Source organism: Pelophylax lessonae, assembly GCF_965119305.1.
Source record: "Pelophylax lessonae genome assembly, chromosome: 6".
Classification (NCBI taxonomy): Eukaryota; Metazoa; Chordata; class Amphibia; order Anura; family Ranidae; genus Pelophylax; species Pelophylax lessonae.
In genome coordinates this window covers 203,878,961-203,894,686 of record NC_138773.1, presented here as the reverse complement: position 1 = coordinate 203,894,686, position 15,726 = coordinate 203,878,961, and the positions used below count along the sequence as shown (strand labels likewise).

Here is a 15,726-nt window from a genome sequence, read left to right as displayed (position 1 = left end):
CGATTAGGTTGGTATTTTGAGACGAGGCTGGTGATGTAGCTAGGGGCTAAGCTGTGGATTGCTTTGTAAGATTTTGTAAGTATTTTGAATTTAATTTGTTGGGTGAGCGGAAGCCAGTGGAGGGCTTGACAGAGAGGAGCAGCGGACACTGAGCGATTGGGGAGGTGGATGAGTCTGGCGGCAGCATTCATGATGGATTGAAGGGGGGATAGCCTGTGTAGAGGTATGCCAGCGAGAAGGGAATTGCAGTAGTCGAGGCGCGAGATATACAGTATATAAAAGAATATGCTGTCCATATAAAGAAGTCCACAATTCCCAAGGAGCACCTAGATGTGCAAATGGAGATAGCTTGCAGGTAAGATGATAGTCCTCCACCAAAACACCATAGCAAACTAAGCCTCACCTGGGAGTGGTCCACTAGATCATAGGAGGTCACAAACGCTCAAGCATAAAGCAGCAATTATCCTGTTCATCATAGTTTGTACAATATGATTCTAATCCTGTTGTACCCCTTCGAGAGTATCTCTCCACGGGTTTAGATGTACTAAAAGAAAAATTGACCCACCACCCCCAGCATGTGACTCTCCCCATACATCCACTCCCAAGAATAAAACAGGGTGACCTTAGTACTACAGATTAAGTGCTTAGTTGAAGATGTCACCCCAGATGTGGCCTTCAAAAAGACTTTTGCTGTTTTCATGAAGGGAAAGCTCTTTTCCAGTTCTGATTGCTCCAAAGGGGATTTCCACACTTTATAGGAATATTTCTGCTTACTTATTGCTTTATCTCTGGAACAGATAATAAAGGGAACGCTCCCTAATGGGGGGAACAAAAAATGATAGAAATAAGACCGAAGTTGTATTCCTAAAAAAAAAAAAAAATGGAGTATTTCACTGTAATACTTTCAAAGAGTAATGTACAGGCAAATGGCTCTTTTTTGTGGCAAATTAGGCAAAACTAGATTTTAGAGTCCTTAAATTACCCGAATAATTTAGCACATATGCACACTTCACGAAGTCAAAAACCCATACATAAACTAGAAAAATACATGTGTATTTAAAAATTGGTTTAAAGCATTTTCCTGAGTTACTATGGAGGATAAAACTCACAAAATACAGCATGCTGCATTTTTTCTCAACACGCAGCCTTGGTGAAGCTATGGATATTGATTAATAATTTATTAGTGGCAATTTTGATTGCACATTTTGACCATATCAGGACACAGTATAATGTACAATATGTAAATGAAGGCAGTGTTAATGAGCCCCTAACCTTAACCTCAACCTTAACGACCGCCGGCCGTCGATTTACGTCGGTCCTTTGACGCTAAATACCGGGATTATGGCAGCAGATAGCTGTCATAACCCCAGTATTTTTTAAAACGACGGGCGATCGGCTTTCAGATAAGGGTGGTCCCAGTAGCAGATTTGCCACGGGATCACCCTTACGGTGCGGCGAAAGAGGTGCCCCCCCTCCCGCTGCGTCCCGGTCCTTTTCCCCGCTTACCGGACCCGCCGTCAGCGGGGAAAACGATCCAGTCCCAGATCATCTTAGACAGGAAGTCGAGTGAGGGCAAGATGGCCCTCACTCGATTCTATGGTCTTGGAGGACTGGAGCAACATCAAACGTCATTGCCTAGCAACCGGCTTAAAGAGCCGGGGTTTTTTTAACCATTGTTTTTTCTTTTTTAGTGTACTTGTGGACTTTTTGACCCCAGATCTCACAATAAAGAGGTCCTGTCGTGGCTATTTCTATTACAAGGAATGTTTACATTCCTTGTAATAGAAATAAAAATTATCTTTTTTTTTTTTTTTAAACTGTGTAAAAATAAAAAATAATAAATAAAATAAATAGGAAAAAAAAATATTGAAGTGCCCTGTCCCCGTTAGCTCGCGCGCAGAAACAAACGCATACGGAAGCGCCACCCACATATGTAAATTTGAGCCCTAGACCTCCTCTGTAACTCTAAGCTGTTAACCTGTAGACATTTTTTAAAATGTCGCCTGTGGGATTTTTAAACACCAAAGTTTGTCGCCATTCCGCGAACGTGCGCAATTTTGTTTTTTTTGTATATTTCTTTATTAATTTTTCCATTTAAAACATTAAACATTTACTCATTCATTAAGTTCAGGTATATTAATTAGGTCACACTATTTTTTAAAAATCACATCAATATTATACATTTACCTTTACTAGACCCTACACCTGGTAATTTCTATCTTATCCCTCCTTCCCCCTCCCCCCTTTTCCCTCCCCCTTCTCTATTCACCCTCTCCTAATCTCTGAATCCTTCTACATTCCCTCGTTTCCTTAAACGTTCTCCAACTCTCCCAAATATCCTCCCGTTCTCCTTGTTCTTCTTCTCGTTCTATCCACCCTCCCGATCCAATCCCTACCTGAGGGGGCTTCTTCTTTTTGCCAATTTAAGGGTATTAAACCTTTTGCTGCGTTCAATAAATGAGAAATCAATGTTCTTTTATATTGTTTCACAGACATTCTTGTATTATGAAATAGACAAATCCATGGGTCCTCTGGGATATCTATATTCTTACTTTTTTTAATTAAATCTATCACTTCTCTCCAATATTTTTTAATTTTCGGGCAATCCCACCATATATGTGCCATTGTCCCTTCTACCCTACATCCTCGCCAAAAATATTTTGAACTCTCCGGTTGGTATCTCCCCACTTTATCCGGGGTATTGTACCACCATTTTATATAACTGATTAAATATCTGTGTGTCTCATTAAGATACCATCTTCAAACTGGTTGGCTCCCATCTTTACCCCCCTCTGCGGGAGTCCAATAGCGGCTGGATCCACGTGGTCTTTGGAAGTCCTCTGCTTCACAAACCTGGGCTTACGCCACTTTGTCTTTCAATACCTGCTCCAACTTACAGGTTGATTCAGTTTTTTCCATATTCTGGGCTTCATTGGGTGATTTTGTCCATTATGCATGGATGTTAACCTATTTATTATGCACAAATTCATGTATAAATACAGTAATGCTTTATTTATTTTTTGTACTAATATATTCATGTCTCATTGCAATATAGGGACCTTTACCCACGCTAAAAGTTCTGAAGAAGCCTGATTAGGCAAAACCGGTCATCATTTAGCGTACAGTAGCTATTTAACATTTCAGGTCCTATTGCTCTGATTATAAAAATCCTTTTAAAATTCACTTTTTGTATATGTTTGTGCATTATGCACTTGCCTTTTAAAAATGCTTGCATAATAAAATTTGTTAAAATGTGTTTTTCATATAATGTGTCTTGATTATGTTGATATACTTTTTTTCACCGTTAAAGTCCCAAGATACCCCCTTCTCCTTTTCTACACTTTTTATGGGGATGTTGGTGCAGTAACTATTACATTTGCTTGGCACCACCTATTCAAATTCTACTGCGTTACTTTAACTGACAATTGTGTGGTCAGGCGACACTGTACAAAATAAAATTGACGTCCTTTTTTTTTTTACCACAAATAGAGCTTTCTTTTGGGGGTAATTGATCACCTCTGCGGTTTTTATTTTTTGCACTATAAACAAAAAAGTGGGTCAATTCTGAAAATGAAAAACAATATTGGGAATGTCTGCTATAAAACATTCCCAATAAAAAAATAAAATTAAAAAATTAAATGTTTTTATCAATTTAGGCCAATATGTATTCTGTCACATATTTTTCGTTAAAAAAAATCCCAGTAAGTGTATATTGATTGGTTTGCGCAAAAGTTATCTTGTCTACAAACTAGGGGATAGATTCATATCATTTTTATATATTTCATTTATTTTTTATTAGTAATGGCGGTAATCAGTGATTGTTAGCGAGATTGCGACATTGTGGCTGACAGATCGGACACCTAACTGACACTTTTGAGGGGACCAGTGACACTAATACAGTAATCAGTGCTAAAAATATGCACTGTTACTGTACTAATGACACTATAAGGGAAGGGGCTAACACCAGGGTTGTGAAAAAATGAAACATTCAGTTGAAAATGATTGTGAACAAAAGGACTTTGGGCTGCAGATACCTGCGTGACCGCTAGGTGTCGCACCCTGTATACAACCTGGTGAGGTTTTTCTGCTGGATGGATACCGTGTAGGGGTTATTTCCTCCTCTGGTTTCCTGATGTGCCGCGTGGTGCCTCAAAAAAGAAACACAGAGAAGAGAACCCCCTGGTGCCGTATCTCAAAACAAGGGCAGAAAAAATGTAGTGACTCACGGGGAAGATGCAGGCTGTCCGCGATCAGTGGTGGTGTGTGCCGGGAAGCTTCCGCGTTCCACGGCTCTGGCTCCGAATGCCGGAAATGACGTGTTGACGTCGAAGACTCCGCCCTACCGGTTTCGTCAAATGACGTCTACAGGAGCGGCGTCAACGTACTAACTTCCCGGCCATTAAATAGCGTCCCATCTCCTAGCAACAACAGGGCCTCCCCCGCCGCCATATTGGTGCTGTCAGCTGAAGCCGGACCGAGGCCATCTTGTGCCTCAATGCAATGCCCGCCTCGCTAACCCTAATAGGAGTGTTTAGCTATCTGTTCATCATTTCGGGGACAGCCTGTTCGGATCAATTTAAACAACAATTTAAGAAACTTTATTGATGAAAAAAATTATTTTTAAATATAAAAGGATGTGTAAAATAAAAAAGATATAAAAAAATATAAAAAATTAAGAATTATATTAAAAATGCTAAAAGCGACGGTGCATATTCCTCTTTAAAAACATTAGTCTGACTATAAGATGCGGAGTATTTCTTTTATTTTAAAAATTATATATACCACACACTTAGGGAACAAACCATGGTATCATATATATGGCAGATGTTGGATGAGAAGGTTCAAAAATAGGGATCAAAAAACAGTTTACAATCTGATGATACCACGGCGTGTACTATGTGGGTTATTCACAGACGTGATAAGTTATTAATCATAATATACAAAAAAATAAAAATAAAAATAAATATAAAATAAAGAATATTTTTATAAGATAAAAAGAAGAGAATTATTACAATATGACTGTGGACCAAATTCCATTGAAGAGATTTGTGTGCACAGTCAAGGTTTATGATCCACGGAATATCACAGAGATTAGAAATGTAGAATCCGATTGATGCCAATCTTTTTGTTTTTTGTTTTTTCATATGTTTTTTTGGAAGAACACAAAAAAAACACAAAAAAACCACAAAAAAAGGGGAGAAAGGATGTAGGATGAGAAGGCTAATAATGGAATCTTGTTTCAAGGGTTTTATTCTATAAGTTTAAAATCCCTCTATCAAGGGTATGCATAGAAATGTACTTCTTTTTAACTTCATACTTTTTTGAGAAGTATGTATAAAGAAACTATGTGAAAAAAAGTGGCTGGGAGGATAATTTTTTCATATAACGTAATGGCAACAAGATGTTTATAATATAAGAAGCTGTTCAAAGTTTTATTGAAGGGTCAAAGAATATTCTTAAAAGATAATTCAAAATTATTATATAAATATAAATATTCAGGATAATATATATCTTTAGAAACTTATTTCCGAAAGTGGCTTTAAAGGAGTTTTTAAAATTTTAGTTTTTTCAAAAATTTACTAAAAACTTGGAAAGAAGGAATAAAACGGATAAAAAAGGGATAAAAAACTATACATCTGTAATAAAACAGTTCAGATCTATATCTGCGTTCAAACCATCGGGGCGGAGGGATCTCATTAAAAAAATCCACTTGGTTTCATTTCTGGATACCATTCTTTTCTTATTTCCTCCCCTCCAATCCCCTTTTATTTTGTCTATGCCATAAAACACTAATCCTGATGGATCTTTAGAGTGTTTTTCTTTAAAGTGCCTGGATAAATTATGTTTATCAAACCCCTTTTTAATGTTTTTTATATGTTCCCTGATTCTAACATACAGGGGTCGGGTGGTCCTACCAATATATTGCATATGGCAGGGGCACTCAATGACATAGGTCACGTGTGTGCTGTTACAAGTAATGGTGTCTTTTATTTTGTATTCAACACCCGTGGTATAGGATCTGAAATTGTTAGTTCGCCTCTTTTGGGATGTGTTATTCCTACAGGGTAGGCATTTTCGGCACCTAAAAAAACCATTAATACTGGTGGGTAAAGAAATGGTTTTTGGTGGGTTAACCACGTTGTGTACCACCTTGTCCTTTAACGTTGGTGCCCTTCTATAGACAAAGGAAGGTTTGTTGGGTAAAATCTTTCTTAGTGTTCTGTCAGCTGTGAGAATGGGCCAATGTTTTCTAAAGATTTTTTCCACTTCCTTGTGTTGTCTGTTAAATCCTGTGATGAACGTGAACTCATGTTTATTTTGACTCTCTTTTCTTGAATTCTCTTTGATAAGGTCTTTTCTGTCCAAATTCCTTATTGTTCTCTTTAGATGCTCCAAGTTTTTCTTTTTGTATCCTTTTTCTATGAATCTTTGAATGAGCATATCTGCTTGAATGTCAAAATCTTGAGTATTGCTGCAGTTTCTCCTTATCCGTAGCAACTGTCCCTTAGGAATATTTCCTAACCATTGTGGATGGTGACAGCTCCTAATGGGGATATATCCGTTTTTATCGGTTTTCTTAAAAAAGGTTTTGCTAGCCAGTCTTCCATCTTGCTTAAATAATTCTAAATCTAAAAAAGCAATCTTTTGTTTATCCCAATTTCCTGTAAAGGTGATTCCATAGGCGTTGCTACTGATCTCATCAAAAAAGCTCTGTAATGAGTCCAAGCCACCTCTCCATACTAAAATAATATCATCAATATATCTTTGGTTATATCTAAGATTGGGTCTTTCTATACTAAAAACTTGCTCCTCCTCCCATTTTTGCATGAATATATTTGCAACGCTGGGGGCATATTTGGCCCCCATAGCTACTCCTTTTGTTTGTGCATAATATCTTCCCTTATGCCAAAAATAATTTGATTTCATAGCCATCTTGAGGCCCTCTAATATAAAGTGCACTTGTGCGTTTTTTAGATCAGTTTGTTTAAAAAGTGCCCATTCAACACTATCCAGGCCATCTTGTTGTGCTATATTGGTATACAAAGAGTTTACATCAATGGTTACTTGAAAATCTTCTTCCATAACTTCTAAATTTTGGATATCCGACAATAGTTGTTTGCTATCCCTTAGGTAGGACTTACCCTTAGGTACTAAGGGTTGCAAAAATTTGTCCAAATATTCTCCCAAACGGGAATGTACCGAATTGATGCCACTTATTATTGGACGGCCTGGAGGTTTCTCTTCATTTTTGTGTATCTTTGGTAGATAATATATTTTTTTGTGTTCTTCCAAAAAAATATATGAAAAAACAAAAAACAAAAAGATTGGCATCAATCGGATTCTACATTTCTAATCTCTGTGATATTCCGTGGATCATAAACCTTGACTGTGCACACAAATCTCTTCAATGGAATTTGGTCCACAGTCATATTGTAATAATTCTCTTCTTTTTATCTTATAAAAATATTCTTTATTTTATATTTATTTTTATTTTTATTTTTTTGTATATTATGATTAATAACTTATCACGTCTGTGAATAACCCACATAGTACACGCCGTGGTATCATCAGATTGTAAACTGTTTTTTGATCCCTATTTTTGAACCTTCTCATCCAACATCTGCCATATATATGATACCATGGTTTGTTCCCTAAGTGTGTGGTATATATATTTTTTAAAATAAAAGAAATACTCCGCATCTTATAGTCAGACTAATGTTTTTAAAGAGGAATATGCACCGTCGCTTTTAGCATTTTTAATATAATTCTTAATTTTTTATATTTTTTTATATCTTTTTTATTTTACACATCCTTTTATATTTAAAAATAATTTTTTTCATCAATAAAGTTTCTTAAATTGTTGTTTAAATTGATCCGAACAGGCTGTCCCCGAAATGATGAACAGATAGCTAAACACTCCTATTAGGGTTAGCAAAGCGGGCATTGCATTGAGGCACAAGATGGCCTCGGTCCGGCTTCAGCTGACAGCACCAATATGGCGGCGGGGGAGGCCCTGTTGTTGCTAGGAGATGGGACGCTATTTAATGGCCGGGAAGTTAGTACGTTGACGCCGCTCCTGTAGACGTCATTTGACGAAACCGGTAGGGCGGAGTCTTCGACGTCAACACGTCATTTCCGGCATTCGGAGCCAGAGCCGTGGAACGCGGAAGCTTCCCGGCACACACCACCACTGATCGCGGACAGCCTGCATCTTCCCCGTGAGTCACTACATTTTTTCTGCCCTTGTTTTGAGATACGGCACCAGGGGGTTCTCTTCTCTGTGTTTCTTTTTTGAGGCACCACGCGGCACATCAGGAAACCAGAGGAGGAAATAACCCCTACACGGTATCCATCCAGCAGAAAAACCTCACCAGGTTGTATACAGGGTGCGACACCTAGCGGTCACGCAGGTATCTGCAGCCCAAAGTCCTTTTGTTCACAATCATTTTCAACTGAATGTTTCATTTTTTCACATTTCTGCTCACTGCAGCACAGAACTTTTGAGAGTTTTTTTATTGTGCACAACCACTTTATGATTTGTTCTCTAGATTGGACACACATCACACATGGTATGTCTAATGAAAAATAAAAAACCACTGCCCTATTTCAGTTTTGTGTCTTTTGTTTTGCACTAGCACTTATGCACTTTATTATCGCACCTTTTAAAGGCACAGGGTATGTGTGTTTCTTCACTATAAATAGTCTCTGAAAACTATGAGTCACATGTGCACTTTATAAATTATATCTATTTATTTAATATCAAGCACTTTCAACATTTTTACGTTATTTATTCACCAAGTGTACTTTTAACACGGTAGCGCCGTTCACAACCCCACTAGCACATATTTCACTCTTTAACCCTTTTGGGTTTGGTTGTTGGCAGCTTACACCGTACCTACACTCACTGTATATTCCATAGCGCTGGTCACCTTAGTTTCAATTAACACCAGGGTTGATTAAAGGGTTAAGTGAGCTCATAGGAAGTGCTTTCTAACTGTATGGTGGATTGACTCACTGGATGAACACAGAGACCTGTGTTCCTAAATAGGAGGAACACAGGATCAGTGTGTTCGTCTCTGACAGAACAACGGTCTGCCTTGTTTACAATCATGGGTGGCTGGCAGACATCACATCCCCCTCTCCCCCTCTGGCCAATGTGCGCACATTAGGGGGGGCACATGCGCCTCCACTTTCTATTGCGTGAAGTGACGTACAGGTACATTGTTTCTCGTAATAGAGCTGACCTGCTGCTATAAAACTACGGCGGCTGGTCGGCAAGTGGTAAATAAAGTTCTGCATGCAGTAATGCAATATAAGTGATTATTCTTAATTTGGTGATACATCTCAGTGGGCTGCTCCCTTCCTATGGTCCCGCAATCACTGACAGCAAGAGTCAAACAAGCATGACAAGTTTGTAAATCAGTGGTCTCTCCTGCACTCTTCCACTCTCAATATAATCCCCAGGCAATGGTAGATGACTCACTGAGTGAGACAAACATATCAGGTGTGTGGAGGAATGGCCCTTTTATTCCTTCCCCTCTGTCTCAGTATATCTCCAGGCTCAAAGCAGCATTTCTCTGACATAGGAAAAAATGATAGAGATCCCCAAAGTGCGGTATTGTTAGACTTTATTAAAAAGTTAAAAGGATAAAAAGAAAGAAGAGTGCATGGCCGCCCTAGCATAATACTGCTTTATTGTGAACTTACAGGAAACTTGATAACATCTGCACTCAAATGAAGTTGAACAAATGTGGGCGTATACACGCAACCATGTAAGTTGCTATGAGTAGTAGTAGTAGTCATAGCAACCTATGTGGTTGCGTATCAGTCCTTCCATCTCTCTCTCCCCTTCACCCATTGTCTTCTGGGAGTCCCCCGCGTCCATGCGCAGTGCTGGCTGGTCCAGGCGCAGGCGCACTCAAGTAAGCATGCCAGAGCTCTGTACAGGAGGACCCGGAACTTGCCATCGAGTCTGTAGGAGGAGGATTTTGAACTCCAGACTTCTTGCAGCAGCAATCCAGGAGAGGAGAGGGGAATATAAAACTGTATATACCCACGATTGTTCTACTTCATGTAAATGCAAGTTTTATCAAGTTTCTTGTATGTTCACATTAAAGCAGTATTATGCTAGGACGGCCGAGTGCTCTACTTTCTTTTTGATCCTTCGTACAGACATCCTTGTCCACCACCCAGTGGATCTTTAGGAGAGCTGCAACGACCTGGCATTGGAAGCCTCCTCCATAAGGACTATCAGCCAGCCCTGATGGGTTTGATCAGTGCATACATTTGGGGATTTTTATTGTCTTTGATTAAAAAGTTAAAAAAGCTCTTCTGAAGATGCCCAGTGGGAGGGGCGAAACCGGTCAAGTGAGGACAGTCAGTGAGGAATGAATTACAGCTGATCCACATGCCGAGGCAGCTATCTGATGTTTACAAATGCTTTTATGATCAGTGTCAATATATTTTCATTTACTTTTTTAACTTTTTAATAAAGTCTAACAATCCTACACCATAGGGATCTCTATAATCCTTTCCTATGTCAATGCTGCATTGAGCCTGGAGATATATTGAGAGAGAGGAGAAGGAATAAAAGAGAGACCATTCATCCACACTCCTGATATGTTTGTCTCACTCAGTGAGTCATCTACCATTGCCTGGAGATTATATTGAGAGAGTGGAGGAGGAGTGCAGGAGAGACCACTGATTTACAAACTTGTCATGCTTGTTTGACTCTTGCTGTCGGTGAGTGCGAGACCATGGGAGGGGAGCACGCCACTGTGATTTATCACTGAATTAAGAATAATCACTTATGCACAGGACTTTATGAACTGCAATCAACACCATTTATTTATATTTTTTGATTTATAAATGTTTATGCACAATCATGTTTATGTATTATGCTAAAAGTTGATGAATTTATATATGTCATGATCAGACAGGCGGTTTTATATGCACAATATAGGTGGGTAATGGCAACGCTGTTGTTTCACGGATTAGCAAAGTTTGTAAGTTATACACGTCTTGTTTATATTCAACTGGATTTGGACACCTGCATAATTTAATTTTTTATGCAAAATGTACCTAAAAATGCTACAACATAGTACAGTAACAAAGTTGTTTAAAGTGTTATTAAAACATGTAACCTTAACTCTTTTCTGTTTTTCGTTTTATTGCAGATTACTTTTTACGAGGACAGGAACTTTCAGGGAAAGTCCCACGAATGTTCTGGTGACAATGCAGATCTGCATTCTAACTTTGCACGCTGCAATTCAATCCGTGTGGAGAATGGCTGCTGGGTGATCTATGAACGTTCTAATTACATGGGACATCAATATTACCTGAAGAAAGGAGATTACCCTGACTACCAGAGTTGGCTGGGATTGAATGACTCTATTAGATCTTGCCACTCAATCCCTCTTGTAAGTTATTCTTGCAATTCTTCAGCCTTTCATTACATAGTTACAAAGTTAGCCGGTTGAAAAAAAGATCATCTAGTTCAACCAATAAAATTACCTCTTTACCATTCACGTATAACTGTAATGCACTCTCATAAGAAAGAAAATATAGATATACAATCTTGTGCTGGTAGGTGGAGCTGAGAACACTTGCTGCTCTGAAACAAAAAGGACATGCAAGAAGCTAATAATAAATCCAGCCCTTGCTACCCTTGCTGTCCAATTATAGGGGAATGACAATACCAATGCTCAAAGATGTAAGTGACTTTCTCCTTCCCAAGCCAAACTGACTATATTTGAAAGACTCAGTCCCATTAGTCCCCTATATACTGTGAAAATAATATGACCAAGTCACAGAGAGTACATGAAATCAGGTTTCTGAAGTCATCCCAGACCATGAGAATTTCCTACACTCTGTAAGAAAGCATACATGGAATTCTGTCCATATGGCAGCATCTGTTAGATAGCAATCTATTTCACGCAACAGAGTCTTTAACATTCTATAAAGTATTTAATGGGGGACTGTTTCTTAAAATCTATCATGGAATTGTCTCTCATATTGAATACTCTCTTGTGTGTAAGCTTCTTTAGCAAAAAAAAAACTATCTGGTAACTTAGCCACCAAAAATTTCTTGCAATGTGGTAGAATCCTCTAGTAATATGGCAGCATTAAAAAAAAAAAAAAAAGTAAATATATATGCATCATATCTGGTTTTGGCAGAAGAGGGTCTCAAAAATAAGGTCCAGTATACTTTTTGAGTTGAATATTGGTCTACAGACACATGAATGTATCTGGAAATATGACAGATACCTCTGGTAAAACAGTTACTAAGTTCATAAATTTGGATAATTTGCCTTTAGTTTCTACAGTAATGCAAAACTGGCTCAAGACACTTGCGCAGTAAACATTCATATGTGAATTGAATCAGTCATCGAGAGCTGAAGTTGCCCTCCAGGCCAAAAGTTTGCAGTTCTTCCCTGACTGAGCTAAATATAATTTTTATGTTTTATTTATAGCATCGTGGTTCTTACAAAATAAGACTGTATGACAGAGAAGACTTTCGTGGTCAAGTGAAGGAATACCAAAATGACTGCTCTAACATCTATGAAAGCTTCCATGTTCACGATGTTCTGTCCTGTAATGTGCTTGAGGGCTATTGGATATTCTTTGAAGAACCTGGCTTTAGGGGAAACCAATACTTCCTGAGACCTGGAGAATATAGAAGATATGGCAGCTGGGGAGCCCCAAATTCCAGAGTAGGATCTTTGAAAAAAATCATGGACTTTCATTAGATGCAACATAATTTCCTTTGTTAAACTTGTTTAACTAATATCTGTAAAGAAAATAAATCAATACAAATCTGGCTTCTTTGCGCTTTCTGCATGCGTTGAACTCTTATCAGTTACATGGTTCCCAGCTATCTCCATGGCCAAGACAACACTGTCCATCCTATCGGGAAGTGTAGGAAAAGTGAATAGGGGGATTGTGAATCTGAATTGGGGGAGAGTGCTCTGAGCCCCCCAAAAAACTGTATAGGAAACACAGGGCAGCCTGGTTGTTTTAAAATTTGAAAACAAGCAGTGACAGTTTAATAAAAAAAAAAATAGACTTCTTTACACATAGCCAGCCAGCAATCTCTCTTAAAACATGTTTGGAAGCCTAGAAATGCATCTCCACAGCTGGTATTGAACACATTGCAACATAATAATAAACTGATGGCATCTTCATTAAGCCAGACTACTATTAAGCAAGTTATTTCTTACACAACGCGGGTGGAAAAACACTTTTTGGCCAAGTGTCTGCAAATTTCCGAAAAAAACCCCACATTAATTGGCTAGTGTAAACTGCCAATGGATATCATATGCAGAACCCTGATAACTCCAGATCAGTCTAGCAGTGATGGCGAATCTTGGCACCCCAGATGTTTTGGAACTATATTTCCCATGATGCTCAACTACACTGCAGAGTACACTAGCATCATGGGAAATGAAGTTCCAAAACATCTGGGGTGCAAAAGTTCACCATCACTGGTCTAAGGGCTTGATTGTAAGTGACATGAAAATAATTTAACAGATGCTCCTCAATCCATGCCTGTAAATGGATCCTAAAAGGCCTGTCAGGTATGCGACTCACATCTGCAATCTTGGTTGATTCACACAGAGTTAGGCTTTCTACAATTTTCATAACTTTGGCTATACTAAAGATATTTTTCCAAAACATGTTTATACTACTGTGTGAGCAAGTAAACTATCATCTTAAGACTAAACATACTTATAATATCAGGTGCAAGAGATGGATAAGACACAGCCCATCTCCTGGATAATATAATAATACAGTTATAAACAGGTAACCAAACTGTAACCTGTGGGCATATGAACATTTTAATGCAGAAAACTGTATCTCAGGAAGGGGCAGCTAAATGATCATAATCATTTTTACATACTCTCTGCTACTCCCTAGAACCCCCGACTGGAAAAGTCAACTGGTCAACATCCTTCACTGGGACCAGAAAAAGGGACAACATTAGCAGTCTTCAGCTCTCCTTTACCATCAAATTAGGAACATCTACCAGGAGTCCTATTTCTTGACAGCCAAACACCAAAGATCAAGGTTTATTTTATGCCCATTGATTGGACTTTGCTGGAACCCAATTAGCCCAGGACATTTTAAAGTACTTTCATTCTTCTTTTCTTTTAGTTCTGCTGTTGTATCACTGTCTCTTTCTTTTGTTATAGACTTTCCTGTAAAGCTGCACCTTTTTTTTTAATAAACAATATTTTTAAATAGTTACATTTATTTCTAATCCACTAAGCTAGAATTCAAATAACCCCTGTCTCTTTAACCTCTTGGCGCCATGCGCATGCAAATACGTGGGCTCTTGGCACCGAGTGGCTGCATATTTGCATACAGTAGTGCAAATAGAGCCAGCGGCTAACAGAAAGCTTCTTGCACTCAGGAGCTTTCCAAATATGTGAACACTATGATAGCCAATTATGGTGGTCACATGACCATATACCCCACCCTGCCTCTCAGCATTCTAAAACCCTTAAGGGGCTGGCAGAAGCCTTCTCCAAGGGGTTAAAGAGTACTACTATAGTGTACATTTGGTTTGGTCTTTAAAGGGTCAACTGCATAGTTAACTAACCCCAGTGTCGATCACTGCTGTGTGTCTGCTGGCACTTAGATTGTGGTCTTGTGAGCTAGAAAATCTCAGTGCTGTGTGAAGCTGAGAGTGCCATTGGGGTTTATTTACTAAAGGCAAATAAACTCTGCATTACAAGTGCACTGCACTGTGTCAATGCAGACACAGAGCTGCCGTTCGGCCCTGCCCGCTTTCTAGCAATACACACGAAACTGAGCAGGTGCACAGTGCCTCCAAGGCTCTGTTCTATCCCCAGATGGATTGGGGACAGTAAAAGAAGGGGAGAATCAGAAAAGACAGGATCAAACAGCCTTTTTACACAATGCAGAGTATTAACCCCTTAGGTTCCACAGTGAGTAATAAGCATTTTTTACTGCATATACAGACTGACAACCCGACAGGCTGGTTGTACAGAAGTCGATCAACTTCAGTGCAACCAAAGAGAAGGGAGGGGAGAGACTTCTTCACCCACAGTGGATGGATTGGCAGGCTGCACCTTTCATTTTCTGGCTACTGGGCTTCAAACTTCCCTCCAACACATCTCCTTCTCTGAGGCACAACACTGCCAGGCGTGTGGGCAGGGCAGGCGCAGGAGGAGAGGGTGGGAGGGGGAGGAGGAGGAGCAGAACCAGCTCCCTCACTCCTCTCCTATTCATGGGTGAGGGGGACTGTCAGTGCTGTCTTTCGGTCCTATCTGTGAACTACACTTCCAAGCGTCCCTTGCTGCAGTGCTGTGTCCTCCGCCTGCTGCTAATTGGCTGAATGGTGGCTGCAGGAGTGAGGGGGCAAGCGGGATCACACAGACACATTTCCCTTGCTGCTGCACTCTGTCTCTCTGTGCAGCGGCAGTGAGATGTGTAGAAGAAAGACTAAGCACAGTGGTGCCAGCTGGGCTGCAGGTAGAAGACCTCCCACAGCACAGCTGCTTTACCTCTGGGTCCCACGCTGCCCACTGTGTTGGGGAGGAGGGAGATCAAGGGAGACAGTCAGAACTACAGTCTGCTCTAAGCTACACCAAAGTGCACAGGAGGATTAGGGTGTCCCGAAGCACACCCGGCACACTCCGTGCGCATGCCTATGCAGAAAACATTTGCACTATAATGAGTATGAGATTCTTTCTAATCTTA

At 39.5% G+C, this 15,726-nt stretch overlaps 2 protein-coding genes across 2 annotated transcripts in view; one reads left to right on the top strand and one right to left on the bottom strand.

Annotated features, from left to right (window-relative positions):
• Positions 1–15,726, bottom strand: part of LOC309558932 (uncharacterized protein) — a 754,545-nt gene that overhangs the window by 425,316 nt on the left and 313,503 nt on the right. The gene's annotated exons all lie outside the window — the stretch shown is intronic.
• LOC309557713 (gamma-crystallin 2-like) lies at positions 9,885–12,749 on the top strand (the record flags this gene model as incomplete). The annotated part of the gene is made up of 3 exons (XM_082260490.1): positions 9,885–9,923; positions 11,178–11,420; positions 12,474–12,749. The coding sequence occupies 3 exons, from the start codon at positions 9,885–9,887 to the stop codon at positions 12,747–12,749; spliced, it is 558 nt and encodes a 185-aa protein (XP_082116616.1).